The sequence below is a fragment of the Cryptotermes secundus genome, unplaced genomic scaffold, assembly GCF_002891405.2.
Source record: "Cryptotermes secundus unplaced genomic scaffold, Csec_1.0 scaffold193, whole genome shotgun sequence".
Lineage (NCBI taxonomy): Eukaryota > Metazoa > Arthropoda > Insecta > Blattodea > Kalotermitidae > Cryptotermes > Cryptotermes secundus.
This window is the reverse complement of record NW_019731217.1, coordinates 202,092-214,717: the sequence shown is the minus strand read 5'-3', so window position 1 is coordinate 214,717 and position 12,626 is coordinate 202,092. Positions and strand designations below refer to the sequence as shown.

The window sequence follows — 12,626 nt, the reverse complement described above, 5'->3', positions numbered from 1 at the left end:
ACCCTCCAGAATTGTGTCTTTTTCCAAGTAGGAGTTTTTCGTTTTTGTTATAATAGTGGAAACCTGATTCAGGAGGAAATTAAGAGGAGATTGAACTTGGGTAGTGCTTGCTACCATTTAGTCCAAAACCTTTTGTCTCCTTGTCTGCTGTCCAAAAACATAAAAATTAGAATATACAGAACTATAATTTTGCCTGTGGTTCTGTATGGGCGTGAAACTTGGTCTCTGACATTAAGGGATAAACATAAACTGAGGGTGTTTGAGAACAGGATGTTGAGGAAAATATTTGGACTGAAGAGAGATGAAGTGACTGGAGGTTGGAGAAAACTGCATAATGAGGAGTTTCATAACTTGTACCCTTCTCCAAGTATAATTAGAATGATCAAATGAAGGAGTATGAGGTGGTAAGGGCATGTAGCATGAAAGGGGGAGACAAGGAATGCATATAGGATATATTGTAGGAAAGCCAGGAGGAAAGAGACCACTGGGAAGACTAAGGCATAGATGGGTGAACAATATTAAAATGGACCTTAGAGAGACAGGATGGGATGGTATAGATTGGATTGGTCTGGCTCAGGATAGGGACTGGTGGAGGGCTCTTGTGAACACGTTAATGAACCTTCGGGTTTCATAAAATGCTGGGAAATTCTCAAGTAGCTGCAGAGTTGGCAGCTCCTCAAGAAGGTCTCAGCTCCATGAGTAAGTAAGTAAGTGGCAATAACAGGCCAAATCTTCTTTTGTCACAACCTTGATCCCTTCTTGCAGGCATGTTAGCAATATATTTGTGGTCATATTGTAGGATCATTTGTGGTCCACAATTTGATGCCAGGCTAACTATGGGTTTGAAGTTGCACATGTAAGGTGGCAGCTGAATTTCTGTAATGCCATGTGCTGCAAACAGCATATCAATGAGCTGCACTTTCTCCTTGGGGTGGATCTTTTCAACTAACAAGAAAAGTGAATTTCATCATACCTTTTTTGTATGGCAGTTTGTGATGTCACAAATATTCAAACAGGTATGTCTTGAGATGGCATGATCTGTGATTTATCAGCTTGCTCTAAATGGCCCATGATGGTGGCAGATGGGTTTGCCAGATTTAGAAAAACTTCCTCATTTACCCAGTTTTCAAAGTTATCAGAGTTCATTTGCCTGTTGTAATTGCCTCTAGGTTTACCTTCTTTGTACACCATCTTACAGCCTTCAACATAGCTACCATATCTACTCAGATGAACAGCAGCAAGTCTTAGTTGTAATTCCTTCAGCTTCCTTATTCTGCCAGCACTTGCTAAACATCAAATTGGCATCCACCCATGTCCTATTCAGGTACAAAAGTGGTTTCCTGCCTACCTGCATTTTCTTATTTGCTGTAGGTATGCACAATTGCAGCTCATAGTGCTCACCCTTTCAATTATATTTTACTTTGGGGTTCATTTATTTAAGTATTTCCTTAAATTGGTAACTTAACAGTCAAAATTAATCATTTCCTTTAACACAGGGATAAGCTGCTTATAAAATAATATCTTTTTTAATAAATAAAAACCTTCAGCATCGTCATTTATTAGCTGGAAGTCAAAGAGTCCTGTGCCTTTGCATTTTGGACATTTGGACACTTTTGTATTTTCCCTGGTGTTGGCAACCCACCTTCTGCTACACAGTTCTTAGTTTCATTCCATATGTGATGATAAATTGCAGGATATTTCAGCCCTCGCAGTGGGAACACTGTTAGCTTCCTCCTCACAGCACCTATTACATTTTCAGTGATATTTATGTCTACTGTGAATTGTCAGTCCATGCTTCACTTTGTGCCAGCATCACAGTTACTTAGCAATAAACAGAGAACACAACATGTGGGTGACTTGAAGTGGGCGTGTGTTTATAGAGTTAGTAACAGCATAGTGCAGGTCCACAGTCACCCCTCCTGATTTGCCAGCCTACACCCCATGCCAACTCATGGCATGCCCATTATGTATCAGGTAGATGTTGATCATCGTTGTTTCCTTATGCCCAGCAGCTACATGGAGATTTAGATTTTAAGCTTAATTTTCCAAAGTGGACAGATTCAGCAACTGAACTGAAGAGAATGAAAGAGGGCAGCAGGACTTGAGTTTACTCTTAGTCAGTCACAGGTGTTCAGGTTGCAGAACATTTTCTGATCATGTTTGCAAATTATGAAGTAATAAGTGTATCTGCAAAACGTGTTTTAGATCACAATTGTAGCATTTGCATGTCTGTAACATCACTCTGCACTGGCTGATTAAGTATTTCAGAAATTTGTTGGTATTGATAGAAAATGAGTTGTTTTGTCTTAGATCAGAATAGACATATGTTTCCAGCACATCTTTTGAAATTAGAAATATTACACAGATTTTTATTACTCTACAAATGTCAGTCATTTCAGCTAAGAAACAAACAGTGCCACTTTTGGAGTTAATGTTATAAAATTCAAGTATTCTGTATTCATATAAGTCTTTGTTCTTTGATTCCAGCTTTAATTATGTTCCCACCAGTGTTCCAAAAATATTTGTATTAAGTAATTGTTCATCTTCGGAGTAATGTATTTATATGAAATGCTTTCTCTCAACTTCATTCTACTGTCATTTGTTGGAAACAAGGCCTTTAATTTTTACAAAAGAACATAAGTAATGAATCCAACTGATTTGAAATTTCTGCAGGAGTGTTAACTTGGACATTTGTGTTGATAATCACATTTAATTTCTTTATACTTTTGTTTTCCAGCTTTGTTATGGTACTGCATGCCATTGCTTGTGTAATGATTCTAGCATATTCGAAGGCTCCTGTTATAATAAGGACTGTGTGAGTTATGTTTCTATGTGCACATTGCAGCACAGTGGATTTAAGAGCTCCTTTTGAAATATAATTCACTGTTTGCAGGTATTGTAGTACCACAGCCTGGCCCTCCTGCCAAGCGCCCCAACAAGGAAGTGGGACCAGTACGAGGCACTGAAGCATTTTCTCCAATGATGGGTCGATCTGTCATTAATCACCTCAATGGAAAAGCCAAAATAGCTACAATGACCCGCTCAGGCAGTGGTCGCAAGCAAGTGATCTCCTGGATGGATGCTCCTGATGATGTCTACTTTCGATCCACAGATGGAACCAAGTAAGTTTACACGTTCTTGTGCCTAAGAAATTACTTAAGTGTGGAATATTTATTTTCCTTCATATTCTCTGCTGAAAATCTCTCATATCTGATTTTGGTTTGTCACAGAAAATATCTCTTTTTAATTAAGATGTCGTTGATAGGAAAAGACTTTCTCCAGAGGAACTTGGTAGGCTTCAAAGGTAATGTAAGGTAGCTGACTTGTGGTCAGAAATTCCTGAATCATATTGTGGGGATACTCTAACCTGATTTGTGCTTTTCATTTCGCAGCAGTTTCCTGTCTCAAATATATGAGATGTATTTCTACAAAGTGTGGCAATTAGAATGAGTACAATGTAAAAGACCTTCAATCTTCGCAGAATTTGAAGCATAAGTGTTCTTCATATAATGCGCTCAGCTAATTTAGACTAATTTCAATTAATAACACTTGCATAAATGCTGGGATTTTGAGAGAGGTTGGGAGATTGGGGAGCAGAGTAGTATGTGAGTGATGTAGGAATAATGCAACCACTTCTTCACATATAGTACTGTAACTCTTATGGGGTATAAGAAAATCTTCAGTACAGTTTGTAATATGTTAAGATGATCCTCTGTGACCTTTTTGGATCACAACTCTCATACATGTATACCTGTATTGAATATTCAAGAACTGCAGATAGCTTTTGTGGTTAAACTTTGATGTTTGTCTTTTCAACTGTATGGTTACCTGAGGTTTTCTTGTTTTGTTGAATTTCAGGAAAATGAGAAGACAGCTGACGGGAACAGAACTTCGAAGGGCAGCTAGAAAACCTTGGAGAAAATTGAACGTGAGGGGCATGGATGAACTAGTGGTAATTCTGGACTGACAGAGTGACATGACTGGGTGTCAGTAATTTTCCTCTGGCGCTAGAGTCTTGTGTTTTCTACCCAAAGGAGGATTAGAAGTGTGGCTCATTCCGCCACCTTCCTGTGATGGGCGGGTAGACCAGTGCAGATGGTGCTTGTTGGTGTGTGTGTGAATAGTTGATCTCCATCTATGTGAAGAAAAGAGGCGTGATGTTTATGTGAACATAGTCATAAAGGCAATAATTTTTGATGTACTATAATATTTAATTGGACTTAAAGTTAAACATTGCCAACAGCAGGATACAAACTCACTCTTGTGTGCACAAGCAATTTTCCCACCAGGTCAGCTGTTCATGTGAGTGGGTGAAGGTGTGAACTATTAAGCACAAGTTTCAGTGTGTCCACTGGTATTATCTTGATTGAAGGTAGCGAAAGGAAATAAACTTTGTTAAAATTTGAATTCCAGTTCTGCACAGATGGAAAGGAAGATGATAAGTATTTTCATGGTTCCCTTCTATAGTAATTTTTTAATGAAAGATTGGTATATTTTACAGACTAATGCTTGAGTGCAGTTCCAGTATTGGATGTTTACTGTTGACCATTCCTCTTTCTTCAGTCTTAACAGAACAGTATAATGTAAGCTTGCAGCCACCTCCTTATATAAGAAACAGTATTTCTTTGGGTGGGCCAATATGGGGTTAGAGTCTCAAAGCATCATTACTTTTTGCTCATGATGCTCTCTTGTTTTAATTTAAAGCACAAAAAGTAATACTATACGTAATCATTCTTCTGAAATACTGCAGTGTTTGGATCTGGTGCTTGCTGAAATTACTGAATATGTAAAGGATGACTGCATGCCATGTTTTGAGTCTGTGTTGCCAAGGAACTGTTTTTGTTACGTTGGTTATAAAGTTGTGGGTCAATGACTTTACTGCACAGAGTACAGTAGTTGCTGTATTGTGTTGTGGGCTTGCTACATTGTCGAGTGGAATGGTGCTGCAAAAAAGGATTGGTTTTTACAGAGGTGGTGAAGAAGACTATGCCCTTCTGAAGTGAACTGGGTTGTGATGTACAAGTTACAAAATGAGGAGAAACAGCATGAGTCCAACAATAGTTGTACATTTTGAATGAATCGGTTTTGTAACAGGGAAGGAAGTGGAATCTCAAGAAACAGAGGTACCAAGTGATAGATTTTTATATATACGTTGTATCCACATCTACATCCCATATTCTATTTAAACATTTTTCTCTTCCCAGTGTTGACTGTTCAGAATCACAATGCACAAGTGATATGGTAATATGCAGGGAGCACAAAGACTCTTCATAATCTTGCCTGCACGCAAACAGTTGCTCTTTGTTTGCATGCAGGGGTGTAAGAACAATTTTTTTTTGAATGAATGAATGTTCAAGAACCGTTTGTAAAGTACAAGAAGAACTATTCTCAGTTCTGTTTCATTCAAGAGTGACTTTTCATCTTGTTTGATGAGATATTGTAATTTAATATTTGAATGAATATTGAGGATCTTAGTCTGATGAGCTAATCCATTATTAATATTTCCCTTCCAATCTGCTCTGTCCTGTTATTCTGTAGTTTAATGGCTTTATGTGTAATGCCTCTTGACACCTTTGATCAATATATAATTTAAGAGTAGACTTGATTCCATAAGCTGTTACAGCAAGCACTTCTCTCAGCAGCACATCAAGTGGGAAACTTATAACAACTTAATGAAAGCAAATTAGCAAATTCATAAATTAGAAAACTATATTTTGATTCTCCCGTTTAAATTGGTCTAAAACCTGCAGACTTGGGCAATTTTCAGAAATATTTTTAGAGAATGTGCTGTTGAATGAGGTTTAACTCAGTTGTTTTTGGGTGTCAGCAAGTTGCATAAAGTTTTCTGGAGTTTATGTTATGAAGTAATAAATCTCAGTGCTGCATCATCATTCTTGTACAACACTTCTCAGTAACCAGGCTCTGCCTTCCCAACAGGTTTATTATCATCAGCTTATCTGTCTTCATTGGAGCAGACAGGTGATGAAAACATATTTCGATATTAGTACATAATTTATTTAAGTAAAAAGTTTTATCTTCTTGTTCAGGCCTGGTGGTTTTTAGTGGTACTGTGTACTTACCATACTGGTCAAATATAGAAATGGAATTTATAAGCAACTTCATCATTCCCCCTTTACTATGTGGTTGAAATCATGTTTGCCTTTTTGAGGACTCTGCTCACCTTATTAGTTTTAGTTACAATTTATACTGTACAAAGAGGGTTTTATATATTTGGCACTTCCTCGGTTGACAAGTGACATTAAAACTTTAAAGGCATTAATGAAATATGACATTGTATTTTCTACTGCGTGTCCTGTGAACTAAGGAATTTTCAAAGGAAGATGTTAATCACAAAACAGAATGTTAGAGTCCTTCAAATGAGACCTCGGCTGTAAATCTTAACTTTTCCTGCACTATTACTCTGTTACAATACCATATTTACTTATATAACAATCTGCATCAAAGTATATGTGTGAACCATATCTGAAAATTTAAAAGCAGAAACCTATATTCCAGTGTATGTATGATAACATGTAGATACAGAATGCTGTCTTACACAGAATCCAGAGAAATGCAGGCATAATGAGAACAACCCTCATTGTATTTGTGTCACTGGGTAAGTAAAGATGTAGTGTTCTCTATCTCCATGTATATTATATATGCATAGTAATTATATCATGTTTCTACCTTTATTTGCAAGTGTGTTTCTCATAGTGTGTTCACATGGCATGTGTAATCTCCTAGTACATGAATGTCGTAAATTTTTATCATGTTGAAGTCATTTTTCAATTTTACAAATAAACTTGATAAAAGTTACATAAATCTACAAATGTGTGAAGTGTCTCATATATCACTGGCATCTTTTCTTAAATATCTCTGGTTCTGCTGTCACCACTCATTTAGTTCACACTCCAGTTCTAAGAATAGAAATGTTATTAGTTCACACCTAAATATTGTGACATATTTGCGGTATGTAGGACACCCCCTCCCCTGCCAGCGGTGACGTAACACCTTTGGAGCATTGCCGTTGCTACAGTAATAGGCCAGTCAACACCCCACCCCCTCCCGTGGTGACGTGACCAAGGGATGCCGAGGTTGCTATGCAGAAGTAAACAACACCCGACAGCATTGCTAGGCTATCGGCAAACACTGCGTCAAGCAACAGCGGTACCTATCACGTAACTGTTTTCTGTCATATCCATGCCGAGGCTAAATAAGGAGCAGCAAACACAATTCAGAGTCAGTTGAGTTGAGTTGAAATGTAGCCGTCGCTGGAGACAGTTGAATTGGAACAGTCACCGAGTTCAGTTGTAGCTGAAAGAAGAATACTGGAACGTGTGTTTAGAAGTGATAGTGTGAAAAGCATATGCTTGGCTCACAAGAGAAGTAATTGGGAGTGTGTAATACAGTGACGCTGGTATAGCTCCCGTATCATGCTGTGAATACGTGTAGACTACTGAGGACAGAGTGGACAGATTATTGTGTAGGGTTGTAAATGTGTAGACCCGTAACAGTGTTAAATTAATTGTAGTTCTGATCTGTAGGTTGTTAAATAAACCAATTAACAATCCGAACGGCGTCTTCAGTGGAAAAACAAGTAACACTGGTGTCAGAATTGTTTACGAACTTCAACACACCTCAATGAATAACTGAACTTACAAGTGCATCGAGTACTATACTTCTGCAAAATGGACTCCCAGCAGATGATGGAACTCCTGCTGAAAGAGATGAAGGCCATGCAAGAAAATTGGAAGAAAGACAAAGAGGATGTGCTGACAGAGATGAGAGGTGGCCAAGAAAAAGCAGACATCATGCTGGCAAAATTAGACGCCAACCAAGTAAAGGTGGTGACTGATAGGAGAGCTGACAAGGAAGAGATGAAAGCGTGATCTATGCGTTCAGAGTTGGATTAGACACTCAAACATAAAATTGAAGTGATCAGAGCATGGATGGAAGCCATGCGAGAAAATATGCACACCAGCCACATGGAGATGGTGTACGCATTTCAACCTGAAATAGAGGAAGAGACTATGGCCTGCCAAGAGATGGAGGCACATCTACAAGAAGAAAAGCCGGCCTCAGTGGACATGAAACCTGCGGCGGCACAACAAGATGTCCCCTTAGTAATACCGGTCGGAGTGACGATGGCCTGCCAAGAGACAGAGGCATGTCTAGAAGGAGAAAAGCCGGCCTCAGTGGACATGAAACCTGAGGCGGCAGAACGAGAGGTACCCGTAGAAGACGCCGAAGTAATGCCGGTTAGAGAACCAAAGAAGAAAAGGCGTAGGGACCAGAACAAGCAACCAATGAAGAATTTGACCCAAGTAAAATGTGGACCGCGGCATGAATTGGCTGCCGACAGAAATATGACTAGCTGTGTAACAGTGGCACAACTCAAGAGAGATTCCCCAGGGTGAACAAGACCCAGGAAAAATGTCGACAGCGGAATGAACTGGCTGCTGAGAGAATCAGGAAGACCAGCCACGAAGAAGTGGTATGGCGTAGGAGACGCAGAGACAGGGACAATGCTCCAGCATGATCCCAGAAAAGGCAAGTGCTCCAGAAACGACGTCTAGTACACCTGGGAGACAACAGAAGACTAAGGAGCTGAAACTTCAAGGAACCCGTTCTTAGAAGCATGAAGACATTACATGAGGCCCTTGGACAAGCTCTCGAGTCAGAGGGCGCGAAGAGAACCATCTGGATTTCCAGTAGATTAAGAGAGGTGAGACACTGGACACTGTGGAGGGGTCGACCCCCCTCCAAAATGGAAAGAGGAGATTTCAAGGAGAGGAAGAACCGGTAATGTAGAAGTACCAGCCTCCCGATGAAGAGTGAATGTGCGACAGATGAATGTGATACAACTGGATCTTCTGGCAAGTTAAAAGGGAACCGCTTGAGACAAGCTGGTCGTAAGAGGGGAGCAGATGTAACGGACGAAGAACAGTCGCTGCAAGAAGAGTAGCCGAAACAACAGGAGACATTGCAAGCAGAGGAACGGGGATGTACCGTTAGGCTGTTCGAGACAAACAACCTTTAGAAGGGAGCAGTGTGACATATTTGCGCTATGCAGGAAACCCCCTCCCCCGGCAGCGGTGACGTAACACCTTCAGAGCATTGCCGTTGCTACGGTAATAGGCCAGTGAGCACCCTGCCCCCTCCCGTGGTGACGTGACCAAGGGATGCCGCAGTTGCTATGCAGAAGTAAACAACACCCGACAGCATTGCTAGGCTATTGGCAAACACGGCGTCAGGCAACAGCGGTACCCAACACGTAACTGTTTTCTGTCATGTCCGTGCCTAGGCTAAATAAGGAGCAGCAAACACAATTCAGAGTCAGTTGAGTTGAAATGTAGCCGTCGCTGGAGACAGTTGAATTGGAACAGTTGCTGAGTTCAGTTGTAGCGGAAAGAAGAATACCGGAACGTTTGGTTAGAAGTGATAGTGTGAAAAGCAGATGCTTGGCTCACAAGAGAAGTAATTGGGAGAGTGTAATACAGCGACACTGGTATAGCTCCCGTATCGTACTGTGAATACGTGTAGACTACTGAGGACAGAGTGGACAGATTATTATGTAGGGTTGTAAATTATGTAGACCCATAACAGTGTTATAATTAATTGTAGTTCCCATCTGTAGGTTGTTAAATAAACCAATTAACAGTCCAAACGGTGTCTTCAGTGAAAGAACATGTAACAATATCATAGTTGTATTTAGTCATATTTTAAAGAAACAGATTAGTTTCGGTTTTCATATGTTGGTAACATTTTCATGGCCAGCCTTTCAGTAATACACTTAAGTGCTCATTCTTTGGTTTAGCATGTTACATTTTTTTATGCCATATTTAAGGTGATGGTGGCAGCAGTGTGGAATGTCTAACATTGAAAAGGTAGGTAGGATGCATGGTAAGTTTGTGAGATTACACAGTGTTACGTGGGGTGTGCATGATGTATATAGCATATTTTCTGGAGATTCTTATGTTAATATAGCATTCGTTCATTTTTTAGTGTTTTATTTTCATTTCTTAATGAGGACTGATCCCATAATGGTTTGAATACTGATAGAGAATGCCAACCATCACATCAATGCCAAGGTGTTTAGCAGGATGACCTCAGTGCTCTACTGTATAGTAGATAGTATTCAAAGAGTTTTGCCACTCCATCTGTCATAAGGAGAACCAGAGGAAGTCAGATCCCCCCAAAACATCTCTGTATATCAGTGCACCTAAGACCTTGGATTGCAGACATTGCATAAATATTGTGTGTGTTTAATTTCTTAAAAAAATCCCATCACAGATTTTCTGTCTTTAATCTTCTGAAGAAATGTACAGATAAAAGAAAAGAGAGATGAAATTGAAACAGGGACATGTGTTGAAAGGGGCTGTTGAGAAAGTATAAGTAGAAGGGATAAGATTCTAGTGGTTAGAGTAAAAGCAAATCAAATGATGAAGGAAACGGATATAATATGAATTAGTGATTCTTACGATTTTGCATTTTTTGGACAGAAAAGATAGGGACAACCCAGCCAGTTTTGTCTTTGTAGAGGTGATGATATTTTGGTTATATTAGAGTAAACACAAATCAAATTGAGAAGGAAACATTGTATGTAAATTGCTGATTTGTACTCGTACACTTGCATTTTTGGGATATAAAAGATAGTGACTACCTGGCCAGTTGCTTCCTGATAGAGGTGACTTACATTAGGGCCCAGTCTTGACAAATTGTACTTGTCAGGGACACCATTCGGCATTGCTGAAAAGCATGGATTCAGGTCTCCTTGATCAGACATATGCACAAAATATAATGCAAAATTCAAAGTCAGCAGTGCCATAGAAGGCACAGCATTAACTTGGGACATCACATTCAGCTCCAGAATATCTAATGGTGGGCATTCATATTTACTGTGTTAGCCTGGCTAACATTTTGAAAAAAGAAGTGTTCATTTTGTGGTTAAGTAGCACTGCATATGAAGGGGGACCCAAAAATAACCGGAAACGACCTGTTGCGCGCGCATGCTTTGTAGTTACGAGTTGTGCTGCTAGGTGGTGTTAGCTGGGGGTCTCCCGCGACTGTTAGTGAGCTGGCGTCAGTCTGAGTTAAATGGTTTGTCTGTGGTGCTCTGTTGTGTGCGTTCCTGTTTCAACCCTTTGGCGATTAGTGAGATTATCTCAACTCTCAGAAAATCGCTACCCTGAGACTCATGCAAACCGACCCAGCTAGTTTTCCGTACCTATACCGATCTTCCTTAGTTTGATCTGTGAGGACAACTTCCAGTAGCCATCATACACTGTCCTAAGGTAGAAACAGGTGTAGCAGGGATAGCACCATCCGACTGAGCCGATACAAACAAAGGCGGGTTGGAAAAGAGCGGTGTTAAGGTGACATTTTTCTTGCTTTGTTAAGAGAATATGTGAGGTAAGTTCACCCATTGGCAGACAGTAATCCTGTTCTTTTGATCATAGATGAGGTTTTAATACCTTTTTAATTGGTCACAGCAGTTATAAGTATCTTCAAGTCATCAGTTCTGCCCAAGATGATGTTCACACGCTAAGCACTGCAACATACGACTTAACAATCTTTAGACAGAACTGATGACACTGTTCAAATTAGTATATCCCAAAGCCTGCTCATGGTAGGGAAAGGGAAATCCAGACCTGAGGATGAGTATTACATAGCAGGAATCATTAATGCTGAATGGTTTTGGCAAGAAATGGCGATTCTCATGCAGGGATGTACATTTGTTGATGTGCACGGGTCAAAACTGCCTGTTCAGATGATGGGGGCAGATGGCATTGACAGAACTCCAGAAGAAATTATCACTATCTCCTGATGGCAGCTAGCATAGACTGACCTCAAGTGAGAAATGCAGTGCTGAAAGTGGTATTCTTACCTTGAGTCCATTCAGGAATGAGATGGAGAAGTAAGCCAGGCAAACCAAGAAACAGAAAAAACAGCCAAAAAAGAGAGGGAAATTATGTATGACAAAACTGCATTTGAAAGGGAAAATCATGACTGAGGTAGAAGAGACAACAGTGCATCATTTGTGTGAAGTCATTCACTGAAGACTTGCTGACAGCTATCTGTGTGACTTCTGTAAACGAGTGATGTCAGCTTGTTCTAGTTTTTAAATTACTAGCAGATCTCACTATGGTATGTCCAAGGCATTGGAAGGATCGGAAAACCAACAAACAAAGTTGTCATACTTTGTTTCCTTAATTCAAGCTACCATTAGTTTTTATTTATTTGTGATAATTTTGTTCCTGAATAAAGAAACTGCATATGTGCACTGATATACACAAGTTTTACTTAATGCTAAGATTACAGTGATTCCCCAGTGTTATTGCATTAAATATTTATCTGAGTAGTGTGTAAAACAATGAGAAGATGTGTCCAACAGTTATAAATTCAGCATAACTCTAACCCAACCAGAATACAAGTGTAATCAGAGCAAACCTACCCAGCCAACTAGGCAAACATTCTGATGCAATCTCAGTGACAAGCACGAGCTATGTGGAGTGATGTGCAGATTTTTTCTCAAAAATATAAAAGTTTAGAAAATTAGGAACTATAAGGAAATGCAAGAATTATTTTTAAAATAAGTGAATTTAGGTTTTGGAAAATTAAAATAG

The 12,626-nt window shown here is 39.6% G+C and overlaps 1 protein-coding gene across 5 annotated transcripts in view; it reads left to right on the top strand.

Moving 5' to 3' along the window:
• Positions 1 to 5,474, top strand: part of LOC111866421 (metastasis-associated protein MTA3) — a 267,249-nt gene extending 261,775 nt beyond the window's left edge. For 4 of the 5 annotated variants that reach the window (XM_023855357.2, XM_023855355.2, XM_023855356.2 and 1 more), the window contains 2 exons: positions 2,894 to 3,122; positions 3,859 to 5,474. In XM_023855357.2, the coding sequence (XP_023711125.1) occupies positions 2,894 to 3,122; positions 3,859 to 3,967 (338 nt within the window). In that variant the 3' untranslated portion in view covers positions 3,968 to 5,474. Of the gene's footprint in view, positions 1 to 2,893; positions 3,123 to 3,850 lie in introns of all 5 variants that reach the window. The other variant, XM_023855358.2, reaches the window with a different exon arrangement.
• The last annotated feature ends 7,152 nt before the right edge of the window (positions 5,475 to 12,626 follow it).